This window comes from Trematomus bernacchii, unplaced genomic scaffold (assembly GCF_902827165.1).
Source record: "Trematomus bernacchii unplaced genomic scaffold, fTreBer1.1, whole genome shotgun sequence".
In the NCBI taxonomy this organism is placed as follows: Eukaryota; Metazoa; Chordata; class Actinopteri; order Perciformes; family Nototheniidae; genus Trematomus; species Trematomus bernacchii.
Genome location: NW_022987524.1, coordinates 4268693 through 4295986, shown reverse-complemented (window position 1 = coordinate 4295986; position 27294 = coordinate 4268693). Strand labels below are relative to the sequence as shown.

The 27294-nt window shown below is 40.6% G+C and overlaps 1 protein-coding gene across 1 annotated transcript; it reads left to right on the top strand.

Moving 5' to 3' along the window:
* The first annotated feature begins 1579 nt into the window (after nucleotides 1–1579).
* Nucleotides 1580–26999, top strand: LOC117473437 (kinesin-associated protein 3-like). The gene is made up of 20 exons (XM_034119019.1): nucleotides 1580–1736; nucleotides 3300–3431; nucleotides 3918–4075; nucleotides 4928–4989; nucleotides 9620–9761; nucleotides 14066–14165; nucleotides 14244–14368; nucleotides 14483–14581; nucleotides 15021–15199; nucleotides 18201–18363; nucleotides 18482–18582; nucleotides 19472–19580; nucleotides 19798–19910; nucleotides 20809–20974; nucleotides 21447–21572; nucleotides 21869–21967; nucleotides 22122–22207; nucleotides 22302–22458; nucleotides 24577–24661; nucleotides 24953–26999. Exons 1-20 carry the CDS (start codon nucleotides 1708–1710, stop codon nucleotides 25053–25055), a joined length of 2334 nt encoding a protein of 777 aa, XP_033974910.1. The 5' UTR covers nucleotides 1580–1707; the 3' UTR covers nucleotides 25056–26999.
* Nucleotides 27000–27294: the final 295 nt, after the last annotated feature.

Here is a 27294-nt window from a genome sequence, read left to right as displayed (position 1 = left end):
AAAGAGAAACAGATGGAGGAAAAGGGGGGAGTTTGGAGAAAGGCAGAACAGGAGTAAACAGAGAGGGAATATAACAATAAAGGAGCATGGGAATAGAGAGTTGAGGAAAGGGATTGGGGAAGAAGTGGAGGAAAACAGTGGCGGGGAAATGTTGCAGTCATGACACTAGAGTTAGAAAAACCTATACATGGGACGTGCAAATAAATACACAACAGTAAAATATGCCAGACACTGTAAGCATCACAACATCTGAAAGGTGGATTAACTGTAAACTGCCGTTGTTGTGTGAGAAAGTCTGTGCTGAAATATTGCTTTGCATCAACATCATAGCTCTACAATAAAAGGCAACTTAACCAAATGCTCTCTGTCTGTCTCTGTTTGGATCACAATACAGATATTCAGCAGGTCAGCTGTCAGACTTCTTTTGTGGTAATATTTGTACTTGCCACAATAGTACGTGGTGTGTGTGGGTAACATACGTTTTTTAAGTTGTTGAGATTTCACCCATCCACACAGCAAAAAATGTGTAAGAATTAAGTGTGACATCATTTGAGGGACACACAAGTTACACATATTTGAAAAAGCAGTTTTAATAGAAAGATCCAATTTCAGAGACAAGTCCCCTGTTTTGCAAATCCATAATTTTAAAGTATTATAAATGATTGTTGGGGAAAAATACAGTTTAACACTCTTTGCTACTGTTATCTCATACTGTTGTTGGAGCTGTGTGATTTTGCAGCTCCTCCTGGGAGACCGGAGGAGCCAAGACTGGATTCATTTGTTTCTACACAGAAAATATAGACTGTTCTCTCCTGCATTTCTTTAGAGTTGTCTCTTTTAAGGGCAAAGAGCAACATTCACTACCGTAAAGGGAACATATACAGTAACAGGTCAGACTACTGTCTACTTGCATCGGTTGCCAACCTGATTTACGACTGAATGCCGTGAAAACTATATAAGTGTAACATTACTGTCTGCTCCTTTTAGCAGCATACCTCGTGTGTGTGAGTTGAACCATATCTCTGTATGTGATTTAACTCTGCTCCTTCTTGCAATAATAAATTGGGACCTGATCATTGATTCTCAAGCCATGAGAAAAGCCTTTTAACTTATGGCAATAAACAATCCCCATAACCAATGGTTCATGTGTAATGAGTTAACTACACGAGGGTACCAAGGTGACAGAATTAAGGATTACAGTGTCTTAAGGTTGTACGTTATTTGGACGATCATTATAGTTAATTGAAGCTCCAAGGAGAAGTATTTAGTCCAATAGTTCAAGTTGGATGGATCAGTTCAACTTTCAACGCTGCTCTGGTGGAGCAAACATCCCCGAGTTCAGCCTCTCAGGCGCTTGCTGCATCTCAGTCTCTCAACTGCTCCCAAATGCTATACAAATCAAACGGTGTTGCCTTCTACATGATCAGGTGTTATGGTAAACCTTGATAAAATATTTGGTTAGCTATGTATCTGTCAATATGTTTTATTGGAGCAGTTTTTGTACTTAGCACGAACATAAGTGCTGCCTGGTAGTCTGGACTTTGGGAAACATATCTTCCATGTCCCATGTTTGTAGTCCATTCTCGCTGTTTTGACAGTGGGGCTAGCGATTAGCACAAGGATTCTATGGTCGTGATTTGTGTGATCCAATAAATGTTAGCGAGCAATTACATTAATTAATAAAGTGAAACCTCACATTTGAAGAAGATGCAGGATGACGCGCGCTACCTCAAACGGTGAGACATAGAGCTAACATGAATCCAACAGCGTTAGTTAAATATGTTTTTTTGTGAAAGTAACGTAAGCTAGCTAACATTACTACCATTCTTTCTGCAATATATCTGTTAATATAATAAAAATATGCCAACATACTACATCAGCTGCAACTATAGACGTTTGCCAAGCACCGAGGGTTGATAAGACTAGTGTTAGTTATTGAAATCCAATCGTATCTAATTAGCCTTGTTAACGTGTTATTACCTAGAGAGAAGCTCACACCAATGACTGCTATAATTTCGGGTAATTTTATGTTTTCGTGGTCTTCGGGCAAAGGGAGCACCTAATGTTGGTGGTCCTAAGAGATTTTTTTATTCGCGTTAACCTCCCAAACAATTCGGCATACATGTAAACAACAAATAAAACACCTAGGTGGAGAAAAATCTTACATTTGTCATGCTTGCAGCTGATCTGTGTGAATCGGTACACCGAACAAACTTGTGTTGTGTGGTGGATTTTTACAGTGCCGAATCTACCACAATACCATACAAACACTACATTATGTATTTCATTTTCCAACCGACCAATTATTTATGCCGCTAAGCACAACGCCATTAAACCAACAGATAATTGAACGGGGTTCGCCATTACGTTCCCTTAATAAAGGGGGCTGGGATATCTTCGTTACAGCTAACATAGCTAGCAAGCTACTGTGAAACAGGGAGCGATAAACTGACTAGCAAACGAGCTGTCTTCTGTTGAGCTGTCTTACACTGAGTTGAGCTAGTTTTTCTTATAGTTCAGCTCTTTATGTTATGAAACATACGTTAGTATGTTAGTCGGTTAACAGGCCTCTGCTGTACAGTATCTCGCTCTCTGGGTGTGTCTTCCATTACACTAGGCACTATGTTTGTTTTGATGGATGCTTACATAGATGGTTTAATGTGTTTGAATGTTACTGGCTTGACAGCCGAGGACCACAACAGAATATACCAATATCTTCATTTCTTTATGCATTTATTTTTGCTTGTTTACTTAATCAACACTTAAAGTCATTTAGATTAGATTACACTTTATTGTCGTTGCACAGAGTACAGATACTAAGACAACGAAATGTAGTTAGCATCTCACAAGAAGTGCAAAACAAGCAGAAAGTGCAGAATTATTCATGCTATCATATAAATATATACATGTGGAAGATACAAACTGAAGTGTTTACACTATGAACACTATAAGGAGGTATACACATAATTATAAACAGCAATATCATTATATACACTATAGATCAGGTATACAAATAGACAGTATAATACACTATAGAAATAATAAATATGAATAAACTTTAGCAGAACTCTTTGAAAGAGATATGATATGACATCTTATTATGGACATTTAGAAATGTGGAAATGGAGCCACATTTGCTTGTTAGTTTTGAGAGAGACGTTGATTCATTTATGGAATTTAAAACTTAAGCCAAATGCAAGGGTTTGTAAAAATGTATTTAAACTGGAGTTTTACAAAGTTATGGAAAAACAATGTTTTTAGTTATTGTTTTCACATCTGCTGTTCATCTTCACCCAAAGCAAAGTGACTGCGGGCAGTCTGGATGTGCACCCCACAGAGAAGGCCCTGGTGGTCCACTACGAGGTGGAAGCCTCTATACTGGCCGAGGGAGGAGGGCATATGCTGGGTGAGCGGAAGGAGGGACAAAAAATGTGAGTTTACTCTTGATTCCCACACAGAACCCCTATTCTTTACCATATGCTCTGAGGCTGAAGTCTCTCTTTTTTTCTTCCTCTATTTGAAGTGAAATTAAGGGAAGTTTAAGTTTTAGCTAAATACCTATTATTATCTCCTTTATCTCGCCATCCACTCCAGATTGTATTCACATCTTTCTCTACCTCTTCCTCATTATTGTTTTTTAACCATCCTGAGTGAATAGGAGTAGATAACCACATAAACAGTCATCTGTTTGGTGTGCTAACATGGAATGGACTAGTGTAATTTATCAGCTTGTTCCTAAAATATCTGGAAACATCGGAAATAATGATGGTAGAAGTATTTTTTCACCATAATTATAGGTTTTGCAATGGTCTTTCATCATGTTACATGTACTTCAGTTAAGTATTACGTTTCAAATGACTCACGCCTGCATTCTTATAAACATATTTAACACTTCCTTGTCTTTGTCCTCACTCCAGTATCCGAGTGAAGAGTCTGTCTCCGAGTACAGATGTGGGGGCTTTGGCAAAGAAAGTGGTGGAGGAGTGTAAACTCATCCCTGCTTCCCGTTTGCCCCAGGTGGAGCAGCTCCTCTACTACCTGCAGAACAGGAAGTCATCTCCTGTGGAGGGCAAAAGTCAGTCATGTCTTCTTTTTTCCAACCTTGCTGTTGAGTCTCAACATATCCCATAGTTCACCATCAAAGTTAGATGCAAACCCAATAGACAAATTCAGTTTACTTGATGCATCTATAGTGGCACAGATGAAGGTTGTTTAGATTCAACCACGGCAACTTCCGCATTAACGTAGCTCGGCGTGACTGTGTCATGGATGTGTAAAGAGAAGGTCGCCGTTAACGCTGAAGTAATATCACGTCTACTCTATCTTGATAAAAAACGATATGGGCTGTATATCAGTCAGTGCTTCATAGAAGATGAAAACGCGCTTTTTCAATATGAAAGAAGATCACAGTTATGCATAGCTGAGTAAATGTTAATATTATTTTTTTATATTAATTCACCATGGATTTAAAAATGATAAACTAGAGCTACGTTAATGTGGAAGTGGGCGTGGCTCGATCTAAACTGTGTTGGAAAAACGATAGACGCATGAAGGTCAAATCATCACACTTGTAAAGCTTTACTTCAAGGCTTGATTAACATATTTCATCGATCTAATCATTTTTTGTCCCTGAAGTTACTATTTGCTGATGCTTGTCTTTTTATAACTTAGAACTTTAGCTATGGAAAGACAACCTTAAAAACATTAAACATGTAACGACTCAGATGTGTCTGATCACTGTTTACCAGTTAATTAATCCACCTTTCAGATGTTGTGATGTTGAATACACGATGCAAGGATTCTGCAGAAAATATAACTGTATAATATAAACAATATTATACAATCATTAACCTTATAGGAAGAAGCAGGCGTTTCAAAGGAAATACTGCTATGTTTCCTAATGTTCTTCCCGTATGTGTGTCACCAGTGGAGAAGAAAGAAAAAAGACCTGTGAAACCCAGAGAGCTGACTCCTTTTGATGGAATGGAGGTAACAACTAAAACACTGTGTCCTACTCCCCCCTTATCTCAGCTCTCAAACAGCATTCTGTAAATGTTGTTCTGTGTTTTTCATGACCATTCTTCAGCGTTATATCCTGATTAGCAGTGACACCAAATTTGAGTCCTCCATATCATGCAATAATGTATGACTTCCATTTAGGCCCCGTCCACAAGGAGACGATATCAGTTGAATCCGCTAACGTTCTCTATCGTATCGACCAGTGCTTCTCAAACCTTTTTCAGTAATGTACCCCCTTTGAAACATTTTCTCAGCCAAGTACCCCCTGACCGACCCCGAACATTTTTGATAGAAAAAGCCTATATAAATAATTACAATATAGTGATGTTCCATCAGTGTGTGATTTATGAACTCCTTCATCCATGAATTACAACAAACTAAGAACATAACGACAGATTTTAAAGTAATAATTATATGTTTAACGAACCAATTAACAAAATGTTATATTATGCAAAAACTATAAAATACAATAAACAAATATTATAATAAAATGTGGTGCCTGATGTGCTACCATCCAAAACCCCATGCATAAACAAGAAAACAGCATTAAATAAGCAGTCACAATGCATGAAAGGGTTCAAAACAAAACAAAACATTGTAACAAAAATGTGCAATTACAATAAAAGCTACGTAATAACACTGCAATGACACTATGAATGAGTTTTAGGTGCATTAAACTGCATTTGAAAATAGAAAATACAATTTAGTGTCAAAGCATTGGCAAAAAAAACAAACAATTGTAATAATAAATAAATTATAAATTGCAATAACACTAACAAGTAATAATAAGAACACTTTAGCACTCAATTTAGTGTGAAACGTGTGCTTGTCCTTCACTGAGCATCTTGGTCATCCTTGGTGGCAGAGAGGACACAGCAGTGATCAGACTCTTTTCCAGGCCCAGTCTGTTTCTCTGCTTTGTTTTGATCAGAGTCATTGCAGAGAAGGAGGCCTCACACAAATATGTGGATCCAAAGGGCAGTAGCTGCTCCAAAGCTGTTTTTCCCAGCTCAGGATGCTCCTTTTTCACACACACCCAAAACTGCGTGAGAGTGGAGTTTTCAAATGTCACCTTTAGGCCGCGGTCAGATGACACATCCAAGAGTTTTTCCTGGTGACAGAGAGGAAGCTTTTCTCTGTCTGTTCTCTGACAGAAGAAATGGGTTTCTTACCCAATCAAGCTGTGCAGGTTTATCCTCCGTGTCAGGAAAGTACGACTTGAAACTAACTATCAGGTTGGCCAAGTGTTCCTCTATAATGGACTTGACTGGAGCGCTCTGCACATCCTCACTGGAGAGGAAAGCATCTACCTGAGGAAAGCAGGTGAGATCCCCCTGTGCACATGCCCGTTTCCACAACTCTGCTTTCTTTACGAAACCACCCACCTTGTCATACAGGTTCAGAATGTTGGTGTTCTTTCCCTGCATGCACACATTCAGCTCATTCAATTTGCTGAATATGTCTGCCAGATAGCAAAGCTTTGCAAGCCAATCTGTGTCCTCAAACAGTGTGGCATAGGGAGATCCTTGCTCTGACAGAAAGGTGTGCACCTCCAATCGTAGCTCCAACAGCCTGCTCAGTATCCTCCCCCGAGAGAGCCAGCGCACTTCTGCGTGTAGCAGTAGCTGGGTGTGTTCAGCTCCCATGTCCTCGCAAAGGCGGTGAAACAGACGCGCATTGAGTGGCCTTGACTTTATGAAGTTAATCACTTTGATGCTGTTGTTCAAAACGTCATGCAACACAGGACTCAGCTTTTTGGCCGCCAGTGCTTCCCTGTGTATGACACAGTGATTCCACTGCACTTCTGGATTTGTATCCCTAATACGTGCCATGAGCCCTTTAAATCGGCCCGTCATTGAGGCAGCTCCGTCAGTACAGACACTCATGCAGTTTCTCCAGTCCAGCTCGTTTTCAATAAAGAAATCATTCACAACATTAAAAATGTCCTCCCCCGTTGTTTTCCCCTCTAAGGTCTTGCAGAAAAGCACGTTTTCATAAATGTCGTCAGTATCCACGTATTTCATGAAAGCAATGAGCTGAGCCTTACCGCTGACATCGGTCGATTCATCAAGCTGGAGTGAAAATGTTTCGCAGAGTTTTCCCACAACTTGTTCAACAATATCTGCTCCCATTAGTTCTATTCTGCGTGAAACGGTGTCATTAGAAAGAGGCACCGTTTTGAACTTCTGTCCAGCATCGTCTCGGCCAAAACAACAGCAGCTGGGAGTAACAGGTCCTCAGCGATCGTGAACGGCTTTTTGGCTTTAGTGATGAGCAGTGATACCGCATACGATGCCTCCAGTGCAGCGGAGCCGGCTCTAAGTACCGAAAACCGGTTCTAGCTGGCCCCATTCGGCTGCCGAAGTACCAATACTTCACACTTACGTCAGAGGGGGGCGAGAATAACCTGAGCAATAACAGTTAATGGCGAGTACGGCAAATACAAGTTGTACCAAGCATAAGCAAAAAAGCATTTTTTTTATTAACCTTTTTTATTGTTTTCTCTCGCGTACCCCCTGCAGTACCCCCACGTACCCCTAGGGGTCCGCGTACCCCCATTTGAGAATCACTGGTATAGACCAACGGTTTTCAAAGTGTGAGGTGCGCCTCCCCTGGGGGGCGCCAGAGAGCTTCAGGGGAGGCGCAGCGTGAGAAAAAAAAAACGAGAAACAGTGAAATCTAGCTAGTTAACTTCAGCTAACTTTATGCGAGCGGCAACATGGATCGATTTTTAGTGAAGTTACCTAAAGTGAGAGAGGAGACAGCTTCTGGCAGAAAACGTCACTTGCACACTTTTGGCTGTCAGTGGAGACCGAGTTCCCCCACCTCGCCAAAAAGGCTGTGAAAGTGCTCATTCCCTTCACCTCCGCCTACCTGTGTGAGTGCGGGTTTTCCGCATTGACTTTGATTAAAAGCAAGTACCGGTCAAGCAGGGGCGGATCTACCATATCTGCAAGGAAATGTGATTGGCGGCAATTTCATTTGAACGGGACGGCGCATTCGGACCCCAAGTAGACGGAAGGAATTAGGTATTTGCGGTCTACAATGACAGAGAAGAGACTGTGAAGTTTGGCTGTACTCAGCATTGAATCAAAACGCACTAAAGCTGTTGATCTTAATAAGTTTGTGAGGCGTTTTGCTGAACAAAATGGTAATCGCCGCATTCAGCTGTTATAGGCATGTCAACTTGATGCTCTGCTCACGGATGAGCATAAAAAACTGTTAAGATGATGACCTTACGTGTGTAAATATATTTTTTTCTTTGTGGGGGTCTGCCCCCAAAAAACTGTTTTAAGTCCTGAGAAAGTCAAATAAGACGGTGTGTAAAACTACACTGCCCAGCCAAAAAAAAGTAACCACTTTGATTTAACTAGGCCAGTAGGTAAGGACTTTCCACTGGATAACAATACCCCTGCATTATAGCAACAACAACAACAATAATAATAATAGCAATAATAATTGGGAGGGGGGGCACGGCTGTTCTTATGTTCTCTGAGGGGAGGCTCACCTTCCCACACTTTGAAAACCCCTGGTTTAGACGGTTCGTCCACACGAGGCCGAAGCGGAAACGCAGATTCGGAGCCCGAATCCGATACACTTTGATAACGGCTCCCAAAGTGGGTAGGTCTGAGGACGAAACGCTTGCGGCTCCGTGTGTACGCCCTATACGATCATTCCCTGAAAACGATGACGCCATAGCCCCGCCTCTCCCCACCTCTCCTGCTCACCCCCGCGTCACCCGCGTCATTGCTGATGCGTTTCGCCAACAACAACAACAATGGAGGATCACAGGGTTGCTTTCGTGCTCCAGATGCTACTGACCATGCTACAGATGTTAGTGCAAAATCTACAGCTCCTCTACCACAACCATCAGCAACAAGTGGACATGGAGAACTACATGAACTACATGTTGCTAAATCCACCGCAGAGAATAACCAGAAGGGCAACCAGGCAACCATGCTCGGGGGGTCTTATTCGCTGCTTTTTGTGGCGGAAGTACAGCGTCACTTACAGGCCCGGCATATGTACTACAGCGTCTCCAGCGTTTTCGTGTGAACGGACATGTTTCTTGAGCCGATTCCGTGTGGACGGAAGACTTTTTTGATATCGACTTCGGTTCGTTTTCGTTTTTGTCTCCACTTCGTCTCCGTGTGGACGGGCCTTAATCTATATGGCTTGAATCCAAGCGCATATTTAGCCATTGTTGATTGTTTCAATTTTAGTCAGTACTGGCAATTGTCAGCTGGATGTGATTTAAATGATTTGGTCCACCTGTGCTGTGCTGCTCTTGTCTGGAAAGAGAGAAATGGTGATCTGGTTCAGGTTCCTTTTGTTGACCGTACGGTTCTCCTTTGGTTTGTTTTATTTTCTTTATTAAACATCATGAAACTTTGCCTCAGGACGGACTGCTCATTGGGAACGAGTCATAACGATGGGCCAGGTGTCGCCTCTTAAGCGACATATTTTAATGGAAGTTTTGTCGCTACATGGCTGGTAAAAGAAGAAACCTAAAAGCTTAAAATCTACCTCTGTAGTAGTGTCATGCATTGTTATCCGTCAATAACAGTGTGTCTCTCTGTCTTCCTGTTTGTCTCTGCAGCTAAACGAGGAAGCCAGTATAACCAGGGTGGATGAGTACATCGAGCTCCTGTACGAAGGAATCCCAGAGAAGATCCGAGGCTCTGCGCTCATCCTGCAGCTTGCACGCAACCCCGACAACCTGGAGGAGCTGCTTCACAACGGTATGGTGTCTTTCAAACTGCTGCTACTGATGTTTAAAGAGTACTTTAACAGCTACAGATGTGGGACCTTTTGCCCTCCTCAAGCCAATCAAAGGGTGTGTTCTTTATTTTGATTTATTGCACATCAAAAAGGCACATGTCAAATTCAAGACAATACAGTTCACAACAACAGAAAAAACATAAAGAAATAACCAGATAAAAGTTAATTATAACGAAATTAAATCATCTGAGTGGTCAATCAGATCATTTGTACATCAATTTATTTTAGCATACAGTGGCATGAAAAAGTATGTGAACCTTTTGAATCCCTGGTTTTATGCATGAAAGTCACAATTATAGACTTTATAATGATATAACCCTAACCCACAATGTGCTTAAGCTAATATCACACAAACATTTATAATCTTTCATGATTTTATTGAATATACCCATTAAACATTCACAGTGCTGGTGGAAAAAGTGAACCTTTGGATTTAATAACTGGTAAATCCTCCTCCTGCAGTCATAACCTCAAACCAACACTTCGGTAGCTCCAGATCAGTTCTGCACATCGTTCAGTGTTGGACCGTTTTTTCTCACAGAGCTGCTTCCGCTCAGCCATATCCTCAGGAGGTCTGGTGTGAGCGGCTCTCTTGGGGTCACTCCACAGTTCTCTATTGGGATAATGTCTGGGCTCTGACTGAAACACTCCAAAATATTTCTTTGTACTAAGACATTCTGAATCCTTTACTTTGATAGTTAGGGTCATTGTCCTTCTGCACCACGCAACTTCATTTGATCTTCAGCTAGCAGACAGCCACTCAGACATTATCCTGTAGGTTATCTTAATGAATTCGGAAACAGTTTTTTCCCCTGATGATGGCAAGCTGTCCGGCCCACAGGCAGCACAGCCGCCCCAAATCATGACGTTCCCTCCACCGTACTTTACCGATGGGATGATGTTTTGATATTGATATGCGGAGCCGTTTTCATGCCATACAGAGTGATGCGTGTTGTTCCCCTATAGTAAAACCTTGTTTTCATTCATTTACAAAAACATTTACGCAGTATAATTGTGTGTGGTGTTCAGGTTCTCTTTGGCAAACTTCAGGCACACAGAGGTGTGATTCTAAAGAGCAGCGGCTTCCTCTGTAATGTCCTGCCATGGACACCAGGCCTGATCAATGTTTTGCGTATAGTAGATTCATGAACTGAGAAGTAACCAGTTCCAATAATACCTAGAATCCTTCAGCTGCTACTCTAAAGTACTTTTTTACCATTGACTATTCTGCATGTCTTTGGATTCATCTTTGCTGGGCGCCTGTTTCTTGGGAGCGCAGCCACAGTACTAAATTGTCTCCATTCATAGAAAGTGTGAACCGATGAATATCTTAACTCTTGGAGATTACTTTGTAACCCTTTCCAGATGAATGTAAATCCACAGTTCTTGATCGTAGGTCTTCTGAGATCTCTTTTTTGCGAGGCACGGTTCACATGAGAAGATACATGTTGTAAATAGCAAATTAAACTATTTGAGTGATTATTATAGGTCAAAGTAGCTCAAACAACACTTCTTATCTTGTTTCACTCAACTTCTAACTCAGTTAACCTTTGTTGAAGTCTAGGAGTTCACACACATTCCAACCTACACTGTGATAATCATTTGTGAACTATTAGTTAAAATAGATTGTTTGTTTTCAGTTGTGACTTAGCTGAAGATCAGATCGAATGTATTGACCAATTCATGCATAAAACCAGGGAATTCCAAAGGATTCACATACTTTGTTTTGCCACTGTATACGGTTTTTGAATTTGCAACATTGCAACACATTTTGCAATTTTGAATTTTTTTTAAAGGGTTATTTGATTTAGGTTTGCATCAAATTTGTTATGATTTTTGTTCTAAAATATATTGCCTAAATAAATGTATATTTTGAAATGTTAGGAGCCAAAATTGTGATTATTATAAATCATCCAATATTGAAAAGCATCCCAAAGGTTCCTACATAATCTGCAGAGAGAACCTTTTATGGTTTCTCACTGAAAGTTATGTAGAACCTTTGATGTGGGAGTCATTACACAATTAAACTTCTCTTGCTAGTTGGAAGTGGTTCATAGCTGAAATATATGGGATAATCTGCATGCTTCCTCCTTATGGGTGAACTTTTTTGTAGGTGGCTTTATAACAAATAAATATGGCCATAAACAATTACAAAAATCTCCAGAAAAACAAATATTTTTAAATAAAAACCAAATGGTGCCAAATCACCAGTGTTAATTTCGTCAACGAAAACTATGACGAAAAATGTTCGTCAACGACCTTTTTTACATGACTAAGACGAGACGATGACGAGCTAAAAATAGATTCTTGATAACGAAAACTATGACGAAATGTATATTTAGTTTTCGTTGACGAGACGAGACGGGACTAAGGTGTTAATGGTGGACTATCGGACATTCAAAATGCAGGGTATTTCCCCCCAATTGTCCGTCTTGTCTGTCAAAATGCATCTTACGTTTCTAACTTGCAATATCATTATTTCCGCTCTCTTCACTCCAGAAGAGCGATCTCTCTCTCTCTCTCTGTGTGCGGGGGGCGGGGCCTAACAGACACGCTGCAGCGGCTCACAGAGATCTGCCGGGGACGGAGCGTTCAGAGAGTATAGAGACACTCTACAAGACTCGATGTGGACAAAGCTCGTTTGCCATTAGTGTTATGGCGTAAGCGCGTTGACACGAGTAGAGTAGTCTGTCCAAACAGCCGGCCAAAAGGCGTCATATTCAGTCGGAGAAATGCACAATTTTTGACTTCCTTAACTCGTAGCTCTGTTGCCCCAATTACGAGTAACGTTATCACATCAGGTGTGCAGAGGTGGGAGAAGTACTCAGATCTTGTTGCTAAGTAAAAAAATACCATAGTGTAGGAAGAGTTCCTCAAGTCAAAGTATGATCATCAAAATATATTTAAAGTAGCGACAGTAAAAGTAGTCATTGTGCAGATTGGTCCATTTCAGAATAATATATATGATATGTTTTATAATGATTGATCATTAAAGTGTTCTTAAAGCTGGTAAAGGTGCAGCTAGTTTGAATGACTTTGTATACTGCAGGGTAGCTTGTGAATTTACTAAAGTCTGAGTTAATACTTGATTATATTTCACATCATTCATCCACATCTGTAAAGTAACTAAAGGTATTAAATACATGTAGTGGAGTAGAAGTACACCATTTACCTCTGAACTGTAGTGGAGTAGAAGTACACCATTTAACTATGAACTGTAGTGGAGTAGAAGTACACCATTTAACTATGAACTGTAGTGGAGTAGAAGTACACCATTTAACTGAACTGTAGTGGAGTAGAAGTACACAGTAGCAAAACATTTAAATACTCCAGTAAAGTACAAGTACCTCAACATTTTACTCAAGTACAGTACACATTTTAACATAATTATACATATTTCATTTATTTCACATTTAAATAAAGCAATTAATTCGGTTAACAATTTGTTAGTTTTTTCCTTTAAAAAAATAACAAAAAGTAAATACAAGAATACCGTTAAAGTACCGGATCGATAAGCAGTATTGATAAGAGTAGTAGTACCGTAGAAAACCTTAATGATACCCATCCCTAGATATTACACAAGTAAAGTGTTAAGAGAATGAAATGTTACTTTACGAATTTCAACACTTGATGCTGTCACATTGATTACAATTTCAGATACCTGTATTTGCCTAACTGAATTAGTTTAAAGAGAGAAAACATTTTGACTAAAAGTAGACTAAAATGTAATTTTTCATCGACTAAAAGTTGACTAAAACGTTTTGAGTTTTCGTCGACTAAAACTAGACTAAAACTATGAAGGATAGAAATGACTAAAATGTGACTAAAACTAATAACCATTTTCGTCTAAAGACTAAGACTAAGACTAAATCAAAAACAGCTGCCAAAATTAACACTGCAAATCACCACAGACTGTGTTCTTATACCTGTACGACTCAGGTTACCTGACGTGTGTGTGTGTGTGTGTGTGTGTGTGTGGTGTGTGTGTGTGTGTGTGTGTGTGTGTGTGTGTGTGTGTGTGTGTGTGTGTGTGTGTGTGTGTGTGTGTGTGTGTGTGTGTGTGTGTGTGTGTGTGTGTGTGTGTGTGTGTGTGTGTGTGTGTGTGTGTGTGTGTGTGTGTGTGTGTGTGTGTGTGTGTGTGTGTGTGTGTGTGTGTGTGTGTGTGTGTGTGTGTGTGTGTGTGTGTGTGTGTGTGTGTGTGTGTGTGTGTGTGTGTGTGTGTGTGTGTGTGTGTGTGTGTGTGTGTGTGTGTGTGTGTGTGTAGAGGCAGCCCTGGGAGCTCTGGCCAGAGTGCTGAGGGAGGACTGGAAGCAGAGTGTCGAGCTGGCTACCATCATCATCTACATCTTCTTCTGCTTCTCCAGGTAACACACATTCATTTAGTATGTCTTTCTGTTCTGCTTCATCTTTTTACTTAATGTGACTCTTCTCCTCTCCTCCAGTTTCTCCCAGTTTCACGGGGTGGTGAGTCATTATAAAATTGGCGCGTTGTGTATGAGTGTGGTGGAACACGAGCTGAAGCGACACGATGTGTGGCGTGAGGAGCTGCGCAAGAAAAACAAGGCTTATATCCTTTTATCTGCTCTCCTCTGCTTATTTGATTTTACAGACTACCCTCCTAATGTATAGATTTTCTGAGTTATTGTGTGTGTGTTCCAGTTCCTTAACACTCTTTGTGTACGTGAGTCAGCACCAGAGAACGGCTCTCTAAGAAGAGACCAGGACAAAGCTGTGAGGAAATACCACGGCCTTCTGTCCAAGCAGGAGCAGCTGCTCCGAGGTACACTCAACACTTTAATACAACTCAAATAATATCTTTTTTTACCACACAATCAGAATTTTAAATGTATCCCGAGGCTATTTGGTTTTGTAAAAATTTGCTCCATTTTATAATGAATTAATAAAAGATAAATAAAACATTTTATGTAAATAAAATATTTAAGTAAGAATTTGCAATAAAAAAAGATAAATATTATATTTTAAATATGTTTGTAGTTGTATGAAATGTTTTTAGTTGAAATGAAATATCCTTTTTTTTAATAAAACTAAGTAGAGTACAAATCACAGTAGTAATAACACAAGAAATGCTGTTTTGATTTGCTGTGATGGGAATGTTGTATTGATGCATTAGTTCAGAGTAAAGCTTGACTTTACTGTGCGTCGCTGCTATTCATAGCACTAAAGATACATTTCTCTCTGTCCCTTTGCCCTTCTCCCAGTGTCTCTTTACCTGCTGTTGAACCTTGCTGAGGACACGAGGACGGAGCTGAAGATGAGGAATAAAAACATTGTTGGTCTGCTCGTCAAAGTTCTGGAGCGGGATGACGAGGAGCTGCTGGTGCTGGTGGTTTCATTCCTCAAAAAACTGTCCATCTTCCTGGAGAACAAGAACGACATGGTGAGTGAAGGAGAAGTGCTCAAGAGTTCCTCCTGTCAGACTAGATCGATGCAGCTGAATGGTCTGCATTAAGATGTTTTTACACTCTTTGATACCCCTCAAATAACTTTTACATACACAAGTCAGGATTCACTCATTCACACACATTCATACAGAGGCAGAGGCTGCCATACAAGACACCTGCTTAGAGAGAGAACATTCACACTCACACCCTACACCTGTTGGTTCAGGGGCAATTGGGGGTTAAAGGGGCCCTGTTATGACCATCTTCAGGTGTATATCAGTATGTAGTGTCTCTACTTTAAAGAGTCCTCTCCTGCTGATGTTCAGGTGTATATCAGTATGTAGTGTCTCTACTTTAAAGAGTCCTCTCCTGCTGATGTTCAGGTGTATATCAGTATGTAGTGTCTCTACTTTAAAGAGTCCTCTCCAGCTGATGTTCAGGTGTATATCAGTATGTAGTGTCTCTACTTTAAAGAGTCCTCTCCTGCTGATGTTCAGGTGTATATCAGTATGTAGTGTCTCTACTTTAAAGAGTCCTCTCCTGCTGATGTTCAGGTGTATATCAGTATGTAGTGTCTCTACAGGGACATGTCTCCATGCTTTAATGCTCAAAAAGCTCTTTATTGTTCTCATACTGTCTGTGCTGCAGCACCTCTTTTCACCCTCTGTCTGAAACCAGAGCCCAGTCTGCTCTGATTGGTTAGGCTCTGTTGTGATTGGTCGACCGCTTAGAGATGTCCCGCCCCATAGCCTATCACGTACAATGTGTTGGAGTGCTAGCCAATAGAAGCGCAAGTGTTACATAGTGATGTCACTATGTTCAGGAAGTAAACAAAGTGTCCAATCCTGGTGTTTCAGGCAGGGGGGGAGTGTGTGTGAGAGAAACACAGGGATTTTAGCCTTTGCAGACCATTTACATGCACAGAAAACTATAGAACACACTACAGGAGAGGGGAAATCCCCCAAAACATAATAGGGCCTCTTTAAATGATTTCCCAAGATCACATGGACATGTTGACATCAGAACCTGGGGATCATACCACCATCCTTCATATTGGTGATCTACCTCTTGATCCACAGCCTCCCTAAAATATTGTCTCATGTGTTTATTTACTCTGAGACCAAGTAATGTTAAGTCATTGCCAAAAATATTCTGAGCAGTTGTTATGCAGAACCAGATAAGATATTATGTGGGCTGTGATGACAGAGACCCTCTCATTCAGATACTACTGTATGCAGTGGCGGCCGGTGGTCTTTTTTTTTGGTGGGGCTCTTGACGTACCGTAAGTGACCTACCCGGGGGGTCCGGGGGGTTTCCCCCCGGAAATTGTTTTTGAGAAATGACCCCTTAAATGATGACTTCTGGTGATGTTAGAGGGGGGGGGAAAGGAGAAATCGAGGCTTAAAAATATGAGAAGACTGATCAATACCTCCATAATCTTCAGTGTGGAAAATATTATTTATCAACCTCAACATCTACTACTTTACCAGGAATTTGTGTTCTCAGAACTGGTCTGTTTTTTTCTTTCTTAAAACTGTTCATGTTTTATGAACCAACACCTTCACCAAGTAGCTTTACAGTGAACTGCATGTGAGATATAAAATTAATAGCATCTTTTCAGTAGCATTAATTATAAATATTTAAGTGGTTCAATACAAGTCACTACAGCATTTCAAACTGAACTGTGAATAAATGCAATTTAAAAAAAATAACCACAGCACAAAATGTCATAAATTGTGTTTTTTCTTTGTTTCTCTGAGGATTATTTACAAACAGGCTTATTTACATATAGCAATAACTCAGAAATGAAAAAGCTACATCGTCTAACACGAACAACCAGTTAGCATAATGATAATATATGTGTTATGTACAATGTAACTGGCAAGGCTAGAGCAAGAAAGAACATAAAGTTTGCAAAAGGTTTAAATAACTTCAAGTATCTGTCTTCAGATTACGTGGAGGTTTTAGTCCGATGGGAAGCAGATTTTAAGCGACACCGAAGATAAACCAAAAATGTGGTGGAGCTGCAAACCGTGTAGTGTTGCTGGGACAGAACAGGAGCTATAACCGTTGGAAAATACATCACAGACAATGCAACAAACGTGGAGACAGAACAATCACTTCTGTGATAAATGCCCACTTATTAATAAACTTCTAACAACCATGGGAAACCTCCTCTCTACATATAAAGTGATATCCAAGCATGGGAAACAAAAGACAGCATTTACCTGTTTGCATCCAGCTAGCCAAGCCTTTCTTGTGTACCAGCTACTTGTGAAGCCTCGTGTATAAATGTTGTCTTTTTCACGAGATTGCTGCGATATATTCAAATCGGGTTGGTCCGGTGCAAGGTCTTTAAGCAACAATTTATCTGCCAAACTTCTCCTTTCGAAAGGATTGGAGATTAGCTCTTGAACAGAATTAGCCGGGGACCGAGGTCCGGAGACTCCACCTGCACACGAAGCCATCCTCATCAACTACTGCGTCAACCGGATACAAGTCACTGTCCAAACTACTCACAGACTGCACTGGGCGCTGACATTGGCGCCTGGTGACCGTCATCTTTGACGACGCTGATTGGCTGAAATTATATTTTCGCGGCATAGTTTACACGTTACAGATAGCAACAGTCAGCTGCTAGTGGCTGATGCTGCACTGGTTGAAGGCTCCTCTCTTAGCGCCCAGACGAGAGAAGGTGCATGGGCAAGGCCAGGCAGGAAACATGTGACTTATCAGTAACTTTAGACATCGTAACACAATTTTAAACGAGATTTTATTGTAGATTATACATTTTACTGATACCAATTATATAATATTTACCTTGTTCATTAAAAATAAAAATAAAAACATATATTTTTTTTTAAACATATTTTTTTTTTTTAATTTTAATTTTAATTATTATTATTTTTATTTTTTTTCAATATGGGAAGAGGTGGGGCGGCGCCCCTAGCGCCCCTATGGACCGGCCGCCACTGACTGTATGGTTGTGTTTTGCAGGCTGAAGTGGATACTGTAGAACGATTGGCTCGTCTGGTTCCCTGTGACCATGACGACCTGTTGAACCTGACCCTGCGTCTGCTGCTCAACCTCTCCTTTGACTCTGGACTCAGAGCCAAGATGGTGGAAGTTGGACTGTTACCAAAGCTGACTGCCTTGTTGGGTAAAAGTACACTCTAACATAGTAGCATACATGGTGGTGTTCATTTCTCCAGTTAATTGGCAGTTGTGCTCAACAATGGATTGTTGACTGATGTTTGGGTGTGTTTGTTGTCACACAGGTGATGAGAACAGCCGACAGGTAGCCCTGCGAATCCTGTATCACATCAGCATCGACGACCGCTTCAAGGGCATGTTCGTTTACACTGACTGCATACCTCAGGTACCATGAAAGACTCTTTAACTCCAGCAGTTATTACTGTTAATGTTAACTTAACATTATAGTCTAGTTGCCAGAATGTGAACCCGGAGATGTTGAGTGCACCAAAGTTATATGTTAGAAATGTATAGAATGGTGCCCCAGCATACAGTTTAATAACTGCCGGATTCTATGTTGGGCAATTTGCACAATTAGCATTAGTTATGTTAATTAGCATTACTTAGCATTATAGCCCATGCAAACAATAGCTTTAAAATGGCTTGGCGAATGTGGACAATATTTGGGGTTATTGAGGATGCCAAATCTATTCCTGTCATATGTACTCCCTGTGGGCTGATTTTGATGAATTCTGGGTTAATTTTGAAGTTTAAGAGGACTATGGATCATTCGTATTGGACGAATAGCTTGTATTTTTTTAATAGGTTTACTTGTTGTTGTAGGAGTGTATATTGTTCATTTTGTATATATCCACATGATCCAATAACAATTCAAATTCGAACCAATATTCATCAAAAACATCACCCGGAGTACAAATATGGCCACCATCTGCTTTAAACTGCCATTGTTGATCCTGAATATATCTGAAATGGACTCAGCATCCTCAATGTCCCCCAAAACCTCTCCAAAATGGTACAAAATTGCCAAGCCATTTTTTAACTATTGTCCACATAGGCTATAATGCTAATTCATGCTAATTAACACAACTAATGCTAATTGTGCAAATTGCCCAACATATGCAGGTTAGCATCCGGCAGCTTCTCTAACATAACACTTTGAAGTACTGAATATTCCCGGCTTCATAATAGGACTTTATGAGCTGCAAACAGACTGTTAATACTGGCATTACAAGTCTTAGAGTCCCAGGTCATATTGTGCGTGTCTTTGTTTCCAGCTGATGCAAATGCTGTATGAGCACGGGGAGGAGGACACTGAAGCGGAGCTCCTCTCCATCTGCATCAACCTGGCTGCAAACAAGAGGAACGCTCAGCTCATATGTGAAGGTGCATGTATTACAGCTGCACTCTTTGAACACATACTGGCTCTCTGGCCCTGTAGGTCCTTCAGACTTCTGACACTTTTTACTCTACATATTCCATTATGAAAAGGGTCCTGACCTGTCCTATAAATAAACATATTTTGTGATATTATAATTATAATACAATATAATTCAGTTTTTTATACAAGAGTGTCTGTTTGTGTCTTACTGTGTGTCTGCAGGAAATGGGTTAAAGATGCTTATGAAGAGAGCTCTGAAGATGAAAGACTGCCTTCTGATGAAGATGATCAGAAACATCTCACAACATGACGGAGCCACCAAACCTGTGTTCATAGTGAGTTATTAATACACAACAAAACAAACTACTACCAAGAGCAGAACAATCTGAAGTTGTGACCAAATGTTGTTGTTAGTATTAGCATAAGTATTCTGCTGTGTGTCATTTTGGATGCCACCAATAGTACACTGCCATGTCGTGCACTGGGAAAATGATCATCGCTGTACAAAATCCTTACTGACCTACTTAAAGATCTAACCCTAACATTCTGATATCAAAATATGGATAAAGTCTCATTTTTGAATATATACATTTATGTATATATTAATTAATAGGTATAAGCTCAAAAATTACTTAAAATGAAAATGTCTAATGCTTTTAAGAGTGGTTGTAAGAGGAACTTCACTATAGATTGTATATAACCTTCGGTAGATGACGTCCAGCAGGTTGGCAGGAGTTATTGCATTGAAGCAAATCAATGAACTTCTGTTGATGTGTGCAGCATCATAAATGATTATATCCACCTTAAAGAAAGTCCTGTGAAGTCCAGACCAGGGTTTACATTTCTCAAAACACACACGGCAGCAGTGTCCTTAACCGTAGTGACGATCTCAACTCCACACAATCACTCGCTGTACCAATCATTACCAACTGCTAAATGAACCCAGGAAATGGGGAAATGAAGGGTGGCTTCTTTTTGAAGTAGAGTGGTACCTTTACAACATAACTTAGGTTGCATAGCCATGATGGGAATCCTTTAGTGTAGGAAGTGTCCAGTGTTCTACTATCACATAGTTGACCGTTGTGGGAGCACCATCCGAGTAATCACAGCGCATTCTGCATACAAAAAAAACCAAAGCGCGATTTGAGACACAGCATAGGTTGCACCGTTAGAGGTAGTATTCCAGCAGTACAGGCGGTCAGCTATCTGAATGAAGGGTTTGCTCTGTCTCAGGACTATGTTGGTGACCTGGCAGCGGAGATCCGGGCGGAGGAAGAGGAGGAGTGGGTTCTGGAGTGCCTGGGGACTCTGGCTAATCTCACCATCCCTGACCTGGACTGGGAGCTGGTGCTGAAGGAGTACAACCTGGTCCCCTACCTTAAAGACCGCCTCAAACCAGGTTTGAGGCGAATAAATCTCTTCATTATAGCTGATACAGCCACACATTAGTAAAGATGTGTTTCCATTGACATATACAGTAATGCACATGAATGTAGCATATGCAGTAAGCAGAAAAGACTCAAACTAATGGGAGGAATGTATCATTTTTTGCCTGCCGCATATTTACATTATTGCAAGTTATTGTTTTATTGGTGTTTACTTGAAGTTTATTAACAGAATATTCAGTAAAATTCAGTACCTCAGACATATTGTTTTCACTACTATTAACTACATTTATGGATCCTTGCAATAAAAGTCATATTATTATAATTCTTATTAGCAGTTTGAAAGCGTATATAATCCAACACATCAGTATTACATTATTATTATAGTATTTTAAACTTCAAAATCCAGAGTCCATTTCTACTAAAACAGCTGGGATAACCAGTGTTCACTAAAGTTTCATCTTGTTTGTGTCTGTGTGTGTTAAGCCTCAGCAGAGGATGACCTCATCCTGGAGGTGGTGATAATGATCGGAACAGTTTCCATGGACGACGCCTGTGCCGCCATGTTGGCAAAATCTGGCATTATCCCTGCGCTGATCGAGCTGCTCAATGGTAACGCACACAGCTGTGGTTTTTAACCGATGTTGTGTTTTAGATCCGGTCAGTCCACTCAGACTTTTACACGTTTCACTGAGATCTTTAAAGACCATCACTTTTCTGTTGTCTGAATTTAAATACCTCATGACATTAATGCCAAAGAACAGGCTGCTTATTTCTCACTATATTTTAAAAGTAAAACAAATAATCCAAATGATAATCTTACTGGCATGTGAAAAGAGACGTTACACCTGATGACATTAGCACTTTGCTAACCTGCTTTCCATATGTTCTTGTGTTTTTGAATGCAGCCCAGCAGGAGGATGATGAGTTTGTGTGTCAGATTGTCTACGTCTTCTATCAGATGGTGTTTCACCAAGCTACCCGTGATGTCATCATCAAAGACACCCGTATCCTTCCCACAGTGCACTCTGTTCAGCCTACATGTAAAGATGAATGAGGAGACTCTTGTGTTGTGTTCAGGGGTCCTGAAGTTAAAGGGAGAACGGTTCACACTGTGAAATCTCAACACACAAGAAACTCTTTCCTTAACCTTCTCTGTAGAGGCTCCAGCCTACCTGATCGACCTGATGCACGACAAGAACGCTGAGATCAGGAAAGTGTGTGACAACACCCTGGATATCATCGCTGTAAGTCAAACACACACAGCAACAAATGGAAAAATACGTTTCTTTAAATTTGTCTGTAGGTTGTAATTTCTTTACCATTTTCGATGTCCTCCAGGAGTACGATGAGGAGTGGGGCAGAAAAATTCAGTCAGAGAAGTTCCGTTTCCATAACAACCAGTGGTTGGAGATGGTCGAGAGTCGCCAAGCTGACGAGTCTGAACCGTATCTGTACGATAACGACAACGACAGGACGGAGATGTTCTATAGCGCAGGTACACACACACACACACACACACACACACACACACACACACACACACACACACACACACACACACACCAGGGTAGGATTTTCACCGGCGGCCATGACGGCCATGCCGTCATGGCCCCTCGGTCTGGCCGTGAAGCCCCGAAAATAATTGTACGTCCTACGGCCACCATGGCCTGTGTGCCCCTGATACTGTTAAAATCTCGAAGTTGCTTTAAAAGCGTCAGAACAGTGGTCTCTGAACCGCATTATGCTGCGTTCACAACGGACGCGATGCGAATATTCTCATCCACTGGAGTTTCACCGCGGCTGTCAGCTGTGTTTACTCCTGTCATTCAAACAGGACGCGCTGGAGAGGGGGCGGGGCTTATATATATCCATGTAAATACTGTGGTGGAAACCAACTACGACAAAATTAACCTATTTTACTGTGATTTAATTGTAATACACGTTTCAAAATGATTCCGAAGTAACTAAATACTGATAACGGTTAGTAAAAACCATGCTTTGACAAGTGTGCAGACAAGACGGCAGGCGAAAAACTTTTAAAATGCGTGTTCTCTGAATGGAGCGATCTCCATTCGATCAGATCAGAAACTAACCTGTATCTGCTCCGTCCAAACTCACAACAACGTCCTAAAGACAGAATTAAAGCAGCGACTGTATTCACCATGACACAGACAGTCTGTGGTTTGTACATGTTTAACTTTTGTCTAGTTTCTGAACAGATATGAGGAGCTGTGAGGAGTTGATTAAAGACACACACACACACACACACACACACACACACACACACACACACACACACACACACACACACACACACACACACACACACCACACATACACACACGCACACAGACTTTTGCATTTCAAAGTATTGCTTGTTCATAGAGTTGAATGTTTGAGCTTCACTGTGCACTGCTGACTGATATATGTGCAGAGTTTGAGCCTTGAAGGCTGTTTCTTCTGCTCTGAAATGGAATATATTTGTTACATATTAATAGAATTTTTGATTTTTTGATTTGATTTTGGATTTGTGAATGGGAGAAGTAGTAGATGGAAAAAATACCAAACACTAATTATTCATTTCATTTTATATACGGTAATAAGGAGGCATAGGCCTATATGATGATATAATGTTTGACATTATTGATATTAGAAAAGTGATTTGTTTTCCATGTCATTCGTGTGTTTTTCTTATCAGAAAGTGAAGTTATTTATTTGTAAGCTCCAAATCCAAATGTTTCCCTCAATGGCCTCTGTGCCCTGGCATGTGGCCTTTGCGCCCTGAAAAAATGTGTGACACCAAAGGCCAAATGGCCTTGCCCCTAAAATGACACACACACACACACACACACACACACACACACACACACACACACACACACACACACACACACACACACACACACACACACACACACACACACACACACACACACACACACACACAACACGGACTTGCAACAAGTGAAGGCTGGTCATTTTGTCTTCTCTGTTTTTTTCAGTTTACCAAGACAACTTCATATTGTGCTACTAACAGATGTTTGCAAAATGTTCAATACATTTGTTTTTGAGCATAGTAAAGGGGGAAAAATGATATAGATTTATGAAAAATAAATGGATTGTTACTGATGCAAATCTCCTGCTAACTTTACCAGCATTCTGCCTGAGGGCTCCCTCAACTGCAGGTGATTGGGGAATATTGCAGAATAAGACAAATCTGTGGAAAGCACACCTTTATGATAGTTCAGCAGGATAATCTCTACATATGAACTGAACTTTAATCATTTTAGAGGCGTTACTCCAGAAGTAAAAAGCTAACGCTAGGCTATAAAGGAAATAGATCACAGTCCCATGGCTGCGCGTCACCACCGCTAAGCTAAAGGCGGTTCATTTAATTCCTCACTGACTTCATCAGCACAGACAGCAGCTGACTCACTCGAGCAGCAGCATGAGTAGCATACAGGAATCACATTTGAATGAATTCACCAACACTTGTGTTTGCTTTGACATTCTTTCTCATGAGACCGCTGAGTAGAAGCTGCAGTGAGTAGTGTCAAGAGCCTGTGAAGAAACGTTTTGTTTCTGAAAGTAATGTGCCTGTGTGTGTCTTCAGATGGAATAACTCCAGCAGACGGTTCAGTCAGCCCAGACTTCTTCAATGACCTACAGCCTCAAAATGGAGACATGCACCATACAGGGTGAGTGAACATATTCCAGAAAGCTACTTCCTCTTGTGTTGATGTATGCACCACTATTCACAAGCACATTCTTTGTATGTGTAAACCTACTTGACAATGAACCTGGTGCTGACACACACACACACACACACACACACACACACACACACACACACACACACACACACACACACACACACACACACACACACATATCTAAAGAAAGTTTGGCACACACTTGAATTTAGCTACTTTATATTACTGTAACTATTTATCTGTTGTGAAATGTTACATTTTCTATCCTGTTTCCAGAGATGGCAGCGATGTGTTTGACCAGACCAGCTCCTCTCCTGGTCGTCCAGCTACTGCGTACGGCTTCAGACCCGATGAACAACCCTTCTATCAGTACTCATAGACACACACACACACACACACACACACACACACACACACACACACACACACACACACACACACACACACACACACACACACACACACACACACACACACACACACAGGACGTCCTGTCATCCCCATACACCCCCTGCATGTCCACTCTCCCACTCTGCTAGACTCCCTCAGTACTGAAGGCATCACGTGGGGATAGCCACTGAAACACTGATCATAGTGCAGATGATGCAGTCTCCTTCCATACAGCATTTCATTCACTCAGCATTATGAAACATACAGGTAGCTACGTCTTCCTTACTGAGTACAGCTTTCTTCTAGTGTCTTCCCAGTGGCTCAGCAAATCATTTAAAGAATGTGAACACTTAGAGGGAAACTTCAGTATATTTCAACCTGGACCCTGTAATCCTATTAGGACGTTCTGGCTCTGATAGTTACTATAAGTGTGTGAACATGTTGGAACTAGTCCAGGTTGAAAAATATTTAACTATCCTTTCAAATGTTTTAAATATCTTGATATGTTTTTGCATGTTTTCTCATGTAATAATGATATGTTTTGCCTCTGCAAATCCCCTGAAAAACAGTCAAAGGTTACGCTCCATTTCTGAACAGTTTTAGATCCAGTTAGACCTACTATCTATCACTGTGTTATGAACTTGCACTACAATGTATACATTGCTTTGTTTTCTCATGGGAACATTGCTGATCCCTATAACTTAGGGTGCTTTTTCACAGGCAAACCAAACTTATCTTCAGCCCCCTTGGTCATAGTTTAATCTCCCTGCCATCTCAATTTCCCCCAATGTGCTGTATAAGTTAGCGATGTTAAACCATAACAGTATTACATGTATTTAGCAACGAGAAAAGTAGAAACCCTGTCACTTCAGACGAAGTGGATAAACAATATGTCACTACGTGATAAAAACTAATGTCATTGACCTGCTACCTTAAGCCCCTTATCCTGTCTGGTCCCCTTAAACAACAATGGGGAGGTTTACCTGCAGGAAGTGACGGGTCCTTGAGTCTCTGCCAGCACATGTAGCAGCTAGCACACAGTACAGGGCTCTCTGTTTCTCTGTGTTACTCTTAGTTAGTATAGGAGGAGAGAAAACAAGCCCATTAAATAACTGGCTTTAAAGGCACAATGGGTAGGATATGTTGCACAAAACATTGAAATAGGCCCCTCCTCTGCAAGCTTTAGGGCCCCAGCACATGTAGCTTCCTCTGGGATGCCTGCCTATGATCTGGCTCCTGGTCGCTACGCTTTTATAGAAGCTAACACCTTAAAAGGTCCCTAACAAAGCTTTATGAAAAAAAAGTATGTATTACATTAAGGAAACATCCAACTCATTGTGCCTGTAAGTCTATTGGTTAGCATGAGAGGAGCCTTGAATTCCCATTGCTAAATCAAAAATCATGTCCACAATCCTCAGAGGCCCAGATCTAGCTCACCTAGAAGGTGCCACATTAAAAGCATTGCTTAATACAACATACATATAGTAGTATGCAAGTTGAACCATTCTGTTGAATTGTCCATACTGACTCTATTTGACAACAAGTCAAAGTTATAAATGCACCATGAACTGTGACTGGAAATGTACATGTAGTTCCCTTGAGCATGGCACTTAGTAAAGAACAGAGCATATCTGAATGTAGATCAGAGCAGCATACACTTTGAAGAACACACTGTATAGTGCCATTGACTGACCCACATCTGAGAGGAGTGCAGACTGATACTTTAGAGGCATATTTGCACATATAGTTTATTGTTGATGCATGGTTATATTTTATTTTTATTAAGTTATTAGTATTTGTATATAATTGTGTTTTTATAATTGATCTTATTGCTACCTAACAACACTGTAAACATGGACTATTGTTGGACTATAGAAACTCTCCATCTTATTTTCTGTCATGCTCAGGTCATAAAAACAAGTCCCACATTTCATATGACTGTTTCAAATGTCTCCGAATGATTTCCTGCACAGTTCCTTTTGTATAGATATAGTTGACGTCTGGCTGACGGCTTTTAATACAAATGGTTTGGTTTATTGACGCTGTTGGTGTATCTTTATTAAATCAGCCTTTGGCATGGACACACAAGGACATTATTGAAAATGGGATGAAAAAAAGAAAATGTTTTCACATGATCAATATTTTATCTTTGACGAAACAAAATGAAACCTTTTAAAAGATAAATAACAAAGCAACACATATTGCCCATTTGACCCTTCCTGCAGTTG